This window comes from Solea solea, chromosome 3 (assembly GCF_958295425.1).
Source record: "Solea solea chromosome 3, fSolSol10.1, whole genome shotgun sequence".
Classification (NCBI taxonomy): Eukaryota; Metazoa; Chordata; class Actinopteri; order Pleuronectiformes; family Soleidae; genus Solea; species Solea solea.
Genome location: NC_081136.1, coordinates 17,861,219 through 17,875,451, shown reverse-complemented (window position 1 = coordinate 17,875,451; position 14,233 = coordinate 17,861,219). Strand labels below are relative to the sequence as shown.

The 14,233-nt window shown below is 37.5% G+C and overlaps 1 protein-coding gene across 1 annotated transcript; it reads right to left on the bottom strand.

The window, feature by feature from the left end:
* Positions 1 to 423: 423 nt before the first annotated feature.
* Positions 424 to 8,853, bottom strand: snx15 (sorting nexin 15). The gene is made up of 7 exons (XM_058626278.1): positions 8,633 to 8,853; positions 6,502 to 6,658; positions 5,851 to 5,966; positions 4,680 to 4,989; positions 4,429 to 4,602; positions 3,549 to 3,746; positions 424 to 1,744 (listed from the first exon to the last, which is right to left on the bottom strand). Exons 1-7 carry the CDS (start codon positions 8,729 to 8,731, stop codon positions 1,605 to 1,607), a joined length of 1,194 nt encoding a protein of 397 aa, XP_058482261.1. The 5' UTR covers positions 8,732 to 8,853; the 3' UTR covers positions 424 to 1,604.
* Positions 8,854 to 14,233: the final 5,380 nt, after the last annotated feature.

The window sequence follows — 14,233 nt, the reverse complement described above, 5'->3', positions numbered from 1 at the left end:
TGGCAGCCTGAGACATGTTAGGACCTTTATTTAGCAAGTAAAGTGATTTATGAGCAGTTTGTCAATTATTTAAGTGCAATACAATCATTTGCTGATACAGTATAAAGAAAGCAACTGACTGGCTTTGGTCAGAATTGCTCAGTTGAAGAAAAATTTAACATAAAATTGGCCGATTTAGGTGTGAGCACAAATGATGAGATGTTTTTGCACTGGAGGAGCCGTAACTGTCATGTAACAGCCAACAGTGCCTCTCAGAGGCACCCCCTTGCTACTGATTTCTGTCCTCAGTAAAGAGATACACACACTGTGGATAGAGTGATTTGCATGTTGGGTTTGACCTTCTAAAATATCCTGGCCAGTTATTTTGACCATCTGATAAGACTTCACTGACCGCTAACTTCAGGAAACAGACGTGTTATTGACAACAGTTAAAATGACATTTATTGACAAAAATTGTGCAAAATGCAAAGACCCATCACTGTATTGAAAAAGGATGAGTTTTATTTTATGTTATGTTACATTTTATTCATCTATGATCAGTTTCCAGTTTCATTTAACAAAGGCAGTCTGCAGTGTAGTGCGTACCTCAGGAGTGTGTGTCTATATATGTATATATATATATATATATATATATTTGTGTGTGAGTGATGTGCATATTGTGTACCTCTCAATGTACACATGAGTCTATATTCTATATACATTTTCTAGTGCCTATATCTTTATCAAGAGAAAGATATGTGTGTCTGTTATAGGGCTGCATTGATTATTCGATTCATCGATTATTAATTGTAATCGTCACCAATTTTGATAATTGGTGTGTTTTCAATACATAACACAAGCTTTGAAATTTGACAGCTTCTTAAATGTGAATATTCTTTTTTGCTCTATATAACAAATGAATAATTGTTAAAACTGAATAATGTTGGATCCCGGACAAAACAAGACATTTGAGAACATCGTTTCTACTTTGGTTAACACCGATCAACATCTGAAATTTTACCGACCAAAAAGTACTTGATTAGTCAAGAAAATTATTGAGAGATTAATCGATTATGAAAATAACACGCAGCCCTGGTGTTTTGGTATTACTCATGTTGTGGGGGCCTAAATCTGTTTTTCAGTCACATTATGGGGACTTGTCTTCCTTATGGGGACAAATCACGTCCCTGTAACGTAAATTATTACATTTTAAGATGAAGACATTTTGTATGTTAGGATGAGGTTAGATCAAGGTTAAGGTTAGGGTAAGGCCAGTAGCAGTTATGGTTAAGGTTAGCGTAAGTCTCCTGGAAATTAATTTCAGTCAATTTAATGTCCTCCTGTGTGTGTATTCTTGTATGTGCAGCTTTATATAGTGTATCAAACAAAAGTGAGTGAGGACATTTTGTCTGGTCCTCATAACTTTAAAGGGCTTTTTGGGGGTTACAACTTGGTTTTAGGGTTCAGGTTTTAGTTAGGCATTTAGTTGCAATAGTTAAGGTTAGGGTAAGGGGCTAGGGAATGTGTGTGTGTGTGTGTGTGTGTGTGTGTGTGAAACATGGACCTGTGAGTATGCATGTCTTAACCCTGAGTATTGTCTTTGATCCACATGTGCACACAAACACCTATGGTCCCTGTGGATGTGTGCGTGTGGATGTGTGAGAGTTGGTGGGTGAGGAATGTCTGTCCACCAGCATCTCAGCGTGTTTCAGATACTGGGCGGTCCTTCTCATCACGGACTCCCTGCGCACTGGATCTGGCTCTCCTGAACACAGACACACACACACACACAGAGAAAAAGGAGGATTTCTTTTCATTATTACCATCCAGTCATGATAGCAAGGTCCCTAAGAATACTGTTTATTACTGACTTCACATCAAATTAATACCCATTTCTACCAAGCGTTACAGTTGGTACAATCTGCAATCATTTGTGTTTTGATTGAAACATTTTAAAGGCAACCAAAATGACCTAAAATATCCATAAGGCTGGGTGATATGGCTTATAAATAATATCTGGACAATTTTAGGCTATACAGTATATGATATATATGGGTATATAAAGCTGCACACACTTTTGTTCTCTGGACTCATGAAAATGTTTCTTTTGCGAAGTTTGCTTCTCAAAGAAGAGTGACAACACACTGTTACACATACACTCTAAAATAAAATATCTACTGTTTATGATCTGTATTACATGACCTTTCATTTCAGATAATACCTGCTTTAGTTCTTTGGCTTTTTAACTCATTGGCCGCCAGCCATTTTCAGAGCAGTAGCCGAATTGACGTCTATAGCAGCCAATGAGTTAATGTTAAGTGACAGATATTTACTTGTGTTAGAAACAATGAATTTGACCATAAATATGGTCAAATTCTGCTACAACACAAATAATTAGTGTTCTTAACTTTTTATTAAAAATATAATCTTGTCGATTTCATGCATTTTTTAATGAATAAAGTGTATTTAATGTGATTATCAATGCAACAGCCTTTAAAACCAGGTAAGTCATCACAGATGTGCTATCACAATATAATGATCCAAAATGTAGCTATAATAATATCGATATATAGCACTTATATAATATATATAACTCTTATTGGTCGACAGAAATTTGTCAATTTTGGGCAACAACGGGAATAAAATAAGAAAAAACATTTCGCAAAACAGACAAAAACAATATATTTGATCTTTATATCGTTTTATAAGTTTGTAAACAGGTGGAGAGGACATTATTGCAGTATCCTGACAGCTTCATCTTCCTGATTAACTTCCCTTCCACCCTTGATAGTCAGCTGATTAGGCGAAAGTAAAACGTAACTCCCTTGTGACCGGTGTTTCTTTATTCTCATAAGCTTGACTTCTTGTTAGGACAAACAGCCTCAAACCGAGCAGGGAAGAAAGAGTTGCTAGATGTCCATCGTTAGCCAATTAAACACTAGACAATGACGCTGTGAAGCAACAGTGCTAGCACCTAAATGCCATGTGGCCCCTTATTAACGTTATGTTTTTCAAATGACATTTCTTATAAGCTTGAAAAATGCTCATGGAAGCAGTGGGATTCGAGCCCACGCCCCCAAAGAGGGCCTTAATCCAGCGTCTTAGTCCGCTCTGGCCACACTACCACAGTCTGCTACTATTTCAGTACAGTTAAAAATGAGTAAAGAGCAGACTGACTTAATCAGTGAACCATTTGTGACACGGCAGATTTGCGGCGCAATGTTGATGAGGTCACATAGTGACATGTCACACATGCTTTGGTGCTCTCTTTACTTCAGTGTAGCATATGCTCATCACAGCACAGAGTAAATATTATGGCTCAAAATGCCTTGAACTCAAAGACACATTCTTTGGTCTGCCGATATCAAAACAATGCTGTTGGATAATTCAGGCAGAAATAGATGTGCCAGAGCCAAATCAGTAAGTGTTAAATGTTGCTTAAAATAGTTGTAGGCGAGTAGAACATCTTAATTATTAATTATTTGTTGACATTAGTGTCAGGAGTTTGAATACTTTAGTATTGTTGGACTGAATAATGTAACCCCCCCCCCCCCCCCCCCCTTCCCCACCTTGTACTCCGGTGATCAGTATATCCACCGCTGCCCGGTATCCACGAATAGCAGAGCTAAATTCTCCCTCCTTCTCGCTCTCCATGGCAGTTATTAGCTCAGTGGCTGCTTGGTTCAGATATCCCATGTCCCCTCCCTCTAGACAGGTTGGGGGCAGAGAGACCAATTCTGAGAGGTCACTGGAGGAACTGGATCTATCTGAAACACAAGACAGAGGAAGAAGAGAGAACTGTTTAAGTTTGGGATTAATAAAGTACATATATCGTTGCATCTACTGTATGAATTCTATCTTATCTCTGTACCGCATGGTATCTATAAGGAAGGAAGTAAAGCAGTGGAATCATTTTTCAAGAGGCTTCACTGATTCTTTGTGTAATTGTCATTCATCATCTGTAAACCACAGCATCACTTAAACACCTTCCAAACTTTACTTCAGTCACAGGATGAAAGACAGGATACAGGCTCGACTGGATCTACTTGCTGTAAGCAAAAGTGCAAGCCACTACGACACCATAAAGCAACAGTGCTAGGCTCTACGATGCCATGTCTTTTAACTTTATATTTCTCAAATTACATTTATTATTAGCTTGAAAAATGCTCATGGCAGCTGTGAGATTCAGCTGAGCTTTCAGCGTTTTGGTTTGGAATTTGTTTATGGTCTAACTTGGAGCCTTTACTGCTCAGCTGTTCAACATCACATTTAACAACACTGGCCTTAAAGCATCAGGTTTAGACACACTGATGAGTGGTAAAAGGTAAACACCTTTAATGACAGTATGAATGCAATGGTTTTTGTGCAGAGTAGTCAAAACTTAAACATGTATAACTGAATCTTCACAGGAACTTCAGATAAGAACTAACAATTCACATTTATTTTCACCTTGTTTATAGCAGGGATCAAAAACAGCCATGTCATTATCAGTGAGAGGGGGAGGATCTTTGTCCTTTGGGGATGGGACCTGCTCCTCTGCCACAGAGTCAAAGAGTAAATCAAACTCCTCCTGTAATTCTTGTGATTTGTGGTTTCTGGCTGGAGATGGACCAGGAGATGGGACTGGAAGTGGAAACAAAAGAACAATTATACAACAAAGAGAATAGAGACCTTCATTAACATTTTTGTTTCCCATGTACCTCTGTCATCCAACTCTACATCGCTGTGCTCCTCTCTTTCTTCTTCTTCTTCTTCTTCTTCTTCTTCTTCTTCTCTCGGCGAACCTCCCACCTCACTGTAAGCCTCAGCCGCCACCTCGGGTTCTCCCACTTCTAAGCCCAGGTTGGTGCCTAGATCCTGAGGTAAGGTGGGAGCCTCCTTTCCTTCCTCCTCTTCTGCAGGCTCACAGTCTGACGCCCTCCGCTTGGGGAGAGGGATGAGAGGTGGAGGCAGGGGCCCAGTAGAGGACAGGGTGTTACTTAGATCCAGAGGTCTTGTGACCTCACCACCCTGAGAGAAAGGACAGAACCGGGGAGGTATGTGAAAAGCAGTAAGACAAAGCAAATGGCACATTAACATTCCAGCTTGCACTTCCATTTTGTGTTCAAATAACCGTGACTGCTACTTTGTACTTTCACTTTGTGTCTCCATCCACATTACTATGTTTTCATTTAAAAACAACCTGTATCGAGATGATCGTTTTAGCTCAGTTTGAGGACAGGAGGACAGGAAGCTCTGCAGTTGTTACTTTCAGAGAACATCACTAATGAGAAACAATAATGGTTAAAAGTCATTAGATCCACAACAAGGAAAATTAGTCTTGTGAATCTGCTTAAGTTTTTTATGGTACCTGCATTTTATCCACATTCATTCTTTTGAAAACTGGTCCAAGAGTCGGACAATCTCAAGAAGCCACGCTTGTGTGTTTGTGTATATAACTACTACCCTACTTTGGGAAAACGATGATGTCATAATCCTATTTCTCTTTCTTGCACTTGCTTTCGCTTATCTTTTAGTCTGCTTTCGCTTTATGATAACTTTTATTTTCTTTCCATATTCACCTTGGCTTTCTTCATTCTGTGATTGCATTTAAGTGCGTGTGCATGTACAGGCCTGGCATATGTATTACAGCATTTAGAGTTGTTTTTGAGGGATTTTATGTTCCTGAAACGTTGCCAAGATCATGGAGCGCCTTTTCGGGAATAAAAGAATGGCTGAGAAGAACAAATCAGGAAGTGAATGCGGGTAACTATTACGTAATTGTCTCCTAAGGTCTTATACTAAGAAGCAGCCCCAGACCAGGGGTTTGTAATTGAAAATCTGAAGTTGATGGAGTATGGAGTGTTGTGGGTGTGTGTGAATGGATCTCACCCTGAAGAAGTCCTTCAGTTGGGGGCTATTGTAGAGTGCAGGGATCCTGGTAGTGAACAAAAGCATGGCCTCTGCCGCCTCTCTTCTTTCTTCTATCACAGCCTCATCAAACCTTCCTAAAGCAGAAGTATACCAAACCACATACTATAAGTAACAAGTCAGATGATGCTTGTGGTAAAATTCGAGGCTCTACTCTGCCCTCAGGGCATTTCAGTAGAACAATCTCTAATACATCATCAGCAAGAAAGACTGGTGTTTAGTGTTTGTTCAAAGGTTTGCTCATATTCAAGGCTGCAGCTTTGTAGCAAGATAACAAAATGTTGTCTTAGAAACGTACTGTAACCAATGACTAATGTGGCACAGCTGTGCTGCTGTCTGTCAGTTCTGTATCAGCAACCACTGAAAAAATATGTCAAAAGGCCAAGAGGACATGTCACAAGAATAATTACAAAATGCTTAAAAGAGGAACAACTGAAAGAAACCCAACAGGACAGTCACATAATAAAAAAACAACAAACATTTGCATGGAATATTAAAAGAGGAAGTAACATGATGTAGTGCATTATGGTTCACTGTTCTTTAACATAGCACATGTAGGCACACTTACTTAGGTGTATATGTGCAGTTTATTAGAAAAAAAAGCATTTTTACCAAAAACGTGTGCACGGGGGAAAGGAGGAAACTCCTCCTGTCGTCTAAACAGGTTCCTGTGTGTATAGGCCAACTCCCCGTGAAGCTTCTTCAGCTCTGAAAACCTCCTCCACACAACCACCTCCTTCACATCCTCTGGATGACGCTTGGACACAAACTATGACCCAGAGAAGAGACAGGAAACATGATTCCATTCCCAAATTGTATCGTTTGACTGTTGTATTTTTAACTCTGCAGGCACCTTAATATCAAGCCACACAACAAATCAAACAAACAACATATCAAATAGATTAACAGGGCAGACAAGTGACAGGGCAACGAGTCTAGAACAATGTTTGTTCCAATGTTCAAATTCTTATTTGTATGTAATATAACATTTCTCACTATTTTCACTAGGGCTTATTAATCAGGTACTAAATTAATCATCAACTATTTTGATAATTGTGTTACAACACGTGTTCTGGTTCTTAGATGAACATGTTCTGGTTTCTTTGCTACATATAACAAATAAATCATTAAAACTGAATTATTTGGGTTTTTGGTGCCCTTGGCGTTTGGGAGAAAACAATAAACATTTTTTGACATAGTATGATCCATAATGCAATAAATTTTGTTTGTTTTGCCCTGACCTTATCATAAAGGTAGATAATTGGTTTGATTTATGTTTTAATTCATAATCTCCCAATACGGTAGCCTAACATTCTACTCTTCTTCAGTAAACCATGTTGTTGAAATGGAAATAACACATTTCTTTTTTTTCCCAGTGTCTCCATATGCTACTTTATGCCTGGGTCTATTTTAGCAGAAAGACAATAACACCATATACTTAAGCAGTGGTCAACCAATATTCGTATTTTATGGCTGATATCAATACAGTTATTTACAACATAATGTGAGCAATAACTGATATTTAAAACTGATATGCTCTTATGGTAAAATGTATGGATTCATTTGATAAACTACAACATAAAACAAAAAAAAACAAAAAAAACATATTTATCTATTATTTATTTATTTTACTTATTACTTATTTATTTAAACATCATAGTCAATATCTTCTATATAGTACATTCACATACTGTATGTGGAAATGCAGTACCCTCATTGTCTTTGCTACTTAAAAGATGTGTAGGATCCAGGATGTTGCATGTCGCAGCTGAATATCTCTCACTTTAAACCTTACCTTCCAAGCATGAATGAGAAACTATTAGGGCCAAAATTTAGCATCAAAACTCAAAAGACGTGCTCCAGGGGTAAATATCAAGGGCTTATTCTGTGGTAGTGAAAACCATCATTTATAGTGATCGTACAATTAAAAAAACATCACTATAATTATTTTATATTTCATGTTGGCCAAATTAAAATAAAAAAATCTTATGCACTGGACTTTCAGAAAGTAAAAGTATCAGTTTCAGATCACATGTTTCCAAGTCATGGGTTAATTTGCTTGCAGACATCAGGGAAGGGAGTATAAGTTTGTCTTAGATGTGTGTGTGTGTGTGTGTATTACTAATGTTGTGGGGGACCTAAAACTGTTTACACAGTCACATTACGGGGACTTGTCTTCCTTGTGGGGACAAAAATCAAGTCCCCACAACGTAAATGACAACATTTTAAGGTGAAGATATGTTTTAAGGTTAGGTTGAGGTTAGGGTACGGTTAGGGTCAGGATAGGATTAGGCCAGTAGTAATTGTGGTTAAGGTTAGAGTAAGTCTCCAGGAAATGAATGTAAGTCAATGCAATGTCCCCTCAAGTCATGTGTGTGTGTGTGTGTGTGTGTGTGTGTGTGTGTGTGAGTGTGAGAGAGAGAGAGAGAGAGAGAGAGAGCCATGGTCTATCAGTGTGGTCACGGGGGTGCTGGAACTGATAAACTGAATCACAAGTTCTCTATGTTTCACTCGAATGCTCGTTGTGCCTCACTGCCTCGAAGAAAAGAGTCACTGTGTGAGCATGAGCTAAATATAACTCCCGTCGATATACTGGTGTGAACAATTTGCCGGGGTGTAATTGAAGAACAAAGCAAATGCACCTGACCAAGGAGTATGACAACACACGTTTACACATATATCCATTAGGGAAAACAACAACAACATTCTAGCTAGAGAGCGTTAGAGATAAGCATAAACCAACCCGTGCTGTCACTTTGTACTCCGTGTGTCCCTTCTCATGTGTGCGTGGGTCGCTAACGGTAAAGAAGCGATAATATTCGTCTTTGGCTTTTCTCGACATGTTCCGTGTCACTAACAACACACACACACACACACAAACAGTGACACGGGCTAAAGCTGTTACAGCAGCGCCTCTGTTGTGATTCCTCAGTCAATCCTCTGTACTCCAGTTCCTGGTTCGTGACGTCTACCCGTGCGTAATTACGTCAGAGAAGGTACGTCACTTTGTCGGGAGGACAACCATAGATATATAAAGGGTAGATGTCGAAAGTCCGCACTGGCGGCCATCTTGTCACAGGCAATTTATCTGTGGATCTGCACAAACGCAAATACTCTTATCTCGCTGAAGTCTTGACGGATTTACAAACGATTTGGTTTCTTACAAACGTTATTAACGTTATTATAATTATGGATGCTTTAACATGTTGAAATTGCAGCTTTTATCTTCGGAAAACAACTTAATCGTGCAGCTTAGTTGTGCATCACGGTTAGGCTACATTATCTAGCGTACTTGCGCAAGTTATCAAGGTTGATATTTTCCATTATATAGCTAAGTTTTACTAACCACAATAACGAACTTAAGTTGCACATGGTTTCCAATCAGGATGGTTTGTTAAAATCATCTTATATTATGATTTCTACAGGAAATTGCTCACTTTGACCAGTAAAGATACCAGACGTTTGTGCAGCCTACAGATGCTCTAATCGCCGTTGTCTCGAAACTATAACCCGTGGGATCACCTTTCTCCTGTAGGATATTGCAATATTATGATTTATATTTAGGATAATCGTTAGTTACTTAGTGGAAGTATGTACAATACAGGTTTCGTTACAGAGGTACAGCGGGGCTATGACATAATAGTATTGCAAGATTGTTGTTGACACAAGGCTTTTTAGAATATGTTTGTTGACACAATCACTGAATGTTTCTGTTTTAGTGTGGTTATCTTAATCTTAAATTACGTACATGCATGCATACATACATATATACAATTACCCCATAAATATGATACTGTAGGTGTGTATTTGTGTCCTTACCCTTAATGTTAAAGGAAATACGGATTGAAAATGTTGACAATAATTTATATATCTGGGTACATTTCTCACTTTTTTAAGGTTTCCCAAAACCAGAGAGAGGAGGAGGAAGTGGGAACTTGCCCTAAGAAGGGACAGTTTTGCTGCCTCTGACAGGACACTGCACTTCAGGAGTGAGGACTTTGACAGTACGGGGCAAACTGTTCGGCTTAAAGATGGTGTTGTGCCAAGCATTTTCAATTTTCCAGCTCATCTTCAAAAGGTATGTGTATCATTAACCAACAATAATTTTACTTTGTATAAGATTTATATATCAATAGAAATATGTGATTAAATGTCACACGATAGTTTTTGTTTCTGCAAGTTACATAATGTGTTGTTTATTACGGCACATGTTAGACACCCAAAACTTCTTTACTTATGTTTATTTTAGTTGGTAGCAACAATAAGCACAACCAATTCTAGAAGAGTGGAAGACAACCTGCCTATGGACTTGATGCCTAATGTTGTGCGTATTTTTATGTGGAAAGGTCCAAACTAATGAGAGCATCATATGGCTTGTAATATTAAATCCTTTATGTTGGTGGTACCCAGAAAGGTCTTTGATGGTGTTAGTCTAAGAGCCCAACATTATTTGAGGTGTGTGAAAAGTTTGAAAACCACTGGTTATCTCTCTTTCTCTGTCACTCATACACTGGAATGAATAAACATGTGTGAACATTGAAACTACATCCAGGGGTAGGCAACCCTTACATATTTGTCCAGCCACAAAACATATTTTTGCCTTATAATTGACAAGCCTATACAATTTCTTAAAAGTATGCTGTTGTGTTTTCTGTGGTAGAATTGGAGCACCTAAAAATGTATTCAGGCTCACAGAATTGAAAAGTGAAGATTGAATTGTTCAAAAGTAAGTTATTAATTTCCGTATTACTATTATTTATATATTTGTATATTTTGCCAAAACAGGAAACCACTGGAAAGAGGAGTTTGAGCTGCAAGCGGCAGACCACTGACCACTTACTGTATGCATTGCCTGCTTGCCCTAAGGCTATGAAGCCCAAACTTGAAGAAGCCTCAGTGAGAGTGAGGAAACTGCAGCGTGGAAAAGAGTAATGCCTTGAGGAGAGAAAAGAGGGTCAAGAACAACATGCAGGCTCTTCTGAGGAAGAGGAGGATGATGAGGGAGCGAAGTATCTTGGGGGAAACAGGAGGATTAAATCTGCCTCCTGTGAAAAGTCTGTAACTGACTCTCTCTCTCTCTTATTATTAGTAATTAATTATTACTTGTTAATTTAAACATGTAATAATTCAAATGATTTTAATAGGAATATTACTAATATTATATTATACTAATTATTGTATTATATTAGAAATATTCCTATTATAAGTGTATACATATATTTCATGCCATTCGGTATCCTGAGTTTTAGTAGCCCATATATTGATTTAACATAAATATTGTGTGTGTGTGTATATTCGTTGCACCTTTCTGTTCTGTTTAATGTTATTTGAAGCCCATGGTTATAAGTATTCATAAATGCTCTCAAGTGTCATAATAACTACATCTCTGACGTTTATAACAAACCAAACCGTTTGAAAATCGGTAGAGAATTGAGCAAGTTATGGTTATTTAAAAAGTCCATGTACCACTACAACACATGTTATGGGTGACTGTGGCAAGATGGCCGCCCTGTGCGGACGTTCGAATCCATTAGCCAGCAGCGCGGACGAGACATCTACTCTTTATATATCTATGAGGACAACCAGTTCAAAAGCACTTTAGTGCCATCTACTGGCCTGGAATATAGATCAAGAAATTGGGCAGGAAAAAAATACTGGTACTTCTGTTACTGCTACTAGTACTATACCACTACCACTTATAATAATAATAATAATAATAATAATATTATAATAATATCACACACATAATAACATTATTATCATAATAACTACTCATTCTGTTACATTTAGTGCTGTGTTTAGTGTGTGTTAATCTGCCATTTGGGAAAACGTTGCCGGACAATCCATCCATCTTCTACCACTTTACCCTTCACATAAGGGTCGCAGGGGGAACTGTGCCAATAATATAAATATTTCAAAAAGTATAAAAATCTGAAAAAGATTTGAAATATTAGTTGGACTGTTCTGATACATTTATAAATGTAGTGGATGTTTGAATACTCCAGGTGGCGGCAAAGGTTGTGTCATTTTATCCATATACAGTATGCGTATGCTGTATATGCTGTAGTAGTTGTAGGTCATATACAGTTTTATTTAGAATTTTATTTTTAATTATACCTTTGTAAGCTAACCAAAATAAATCCGTATTCACATTTCTTAGAAATAAATAAACTCACACAACCGTGGCTCTGAGTCAAACAAGACATAACCATAATAATAATAATAAGTCCGAGACAATACCCGGTTTGAGACAATACATCAAAGAGAGACATGAGTGCTATGCTGAGGAAATTCCAATTGTGCATAAATAATCATACGGCTGCGTGTGACAATGCTTCAAGCCACATTACTCGGAAACACTAGTCTCAAGGTTGCACAACTCCTCAGTGTCTCCTCTGTGACTTTATATCCAACAGAGTGTAACTAAAAGGTCAGGATCTGCTAATGGCTAATGCTAATGGAAGGGAAAATGTCAGCAGCCACAAATGAGGTAAATATTTGATTTGAGATAACCTGTTCTCCATGTCGGGTCCCGGCAGCAGTAAATAAGGTTGTGAACAGGTTGTGCAGCAGTAATGATGCTTAAATTCACAGAAGCATCCAGGACCCATGTCAAACATCCAGTCCACCATACAATTTATTCAGCCCGTGAGATTATATGTTTTGTCTTTCCTACTCCTTCATTTATGACTGTAGCTCACTGGTAGAGCGAGTCGTCTTTTAACTTGAAGGTTGAGGGTTAGATTCTCGGCACCACTAGTCTAGCTGATGTGTCCTTGAGCAAGGGTTTGAAATCCATTCTTTGGATTTAGCTTAGTGACACACACTGACCCGAAACCAGGCAGCAGTAGACCAGCAGCTCCTGTGTCGCTGTGTGCTAAAAACACTAATTTTCTCTATGGAGTTTGGAATGGCTGAACAAATCACTTTTTATGAAAACACAGAGGCGGAAGTCTTTCCTACTCCTTCATTTGTGACTGTAGCTTGTATTTAGCTCCCTCTCTTTTAACACATTTATTAGACCACCACTCAAAGGCACAGCTGCCCTAAATTAACGGCATAGGTAGTTTTTTTTTTCTATATTTCTGTACACCAAAATTATATTTTTAATGCTAAAATATATTTATTATTGTTATCCATAAGTTTTCAAATTTGCTGTTTTACAAACTTAGTTTGACACCCCTGATTATAGGATATATCTGAGTAAATAATGTATATAGGTGGCAATGCGAGGGTGCAGACTGAGGATGTATTCAGTGTGATGTCGTCTCTGATGTGCTTCTGCAGCGTCACTCCTGAAGGAGAAATGTGAGTGATAACAAAACAATGAATATGTGGGTATGTGTGTGTGTGTGTGTGTGAATGGAACTTTTTTAAAATTCTCCTCACAGAGAGGGGCATGCTTACACAACCATTGTGTCCTGGTGACAGGAGGAGGTGAGAAAATGGCTGAGGGGAGGGAACAAGGACAGCGCTTCAGTGTAACATACAGGATATTATGCTGTCCAACCTTGTAGCTGTCATGTATGTTCCTTTATGTTTGATAATTCTTATTTTGTTGTTGCTGTTTTTATCCAAATGGAGCTTGGCAATAAAACTGACCTGATATAGATCACTACTAATTTATTCAAACTTTATGATAAAACTTCAAAAATGTAGTTTCATTTGATATGAAATTAAATTTTTTAAACCCACATATTCATTGTTTTGTTTTGTATAGAAATGAATAAAAGAATAAACAAATAAAAGAATGTGTACTCACCCCTCCACCCAAACCTATATAGTCAACAAATATGGGGAAAAGAGAACAACATATAAATTAAATATAATGATAATAATGACTATTATTTATAATAATAATAATAATAATAATAACAGCAGCAATACACAAATAAATAAATAAATAACTACACCCATACATCTGTGTTATATATTAGATAAGAATATATTGCTAATTTTAATATAGTTATAATTACATGAATACGTTAATGATTACACCTATATAAGTCGTTGTTTTGGGTTAGGGTTCATTTTCTCAAATATCTTGTTTTGTCCACAAAATAGACAATTACTGTGACCCTGATGTGAAAGGTAAAGTGGTAGAAGATTAATAAATGAATGAATGAATTGATTGATTATATTATGTAACTACACATTTTCCATTGTAATTACTCCATCCTATTACTTCCCATTACCATGTCGTTATTGTGTTTCTTGTTTTTGTGACCTCATATTAAAATTTCTCTGTTGTTTTCTTGATCGTAGTTTATTTATATTTCATTTATTTTTTTTCTATATTGCATATTATTTTATGTAAGATGCACAATAAGATCCTTTGCTCATC

What these genes read in the sequence shown, in the direction of transcription:
- snx15 (XM_058626278.1), bottom strand. Translation starts at nt 8,731, where the DNA reads ATGTCGAGAAAAGCCAAAGACGAATATTATCGCTTCTTTACCGTTAGC. An exon ending in CCCCCGTGCACACGTTTTTG is followed by an intron (nt 5,967 to 6,501) that starts GTAAAAATGCTT and finishes CTTCTGCTTTAG; the next exon opens with GAAGGTTTGATGAGGCTGTG. An exon ending in ACTGATCACCGGAGTACAAG is followed by an intron (nt 1,745 to 3,548) that starts GTGGGGAAGGGG and finishes GTCTGTGTTCAG; the next exon opens with GAGAGCCAGATCCAGTGCGC.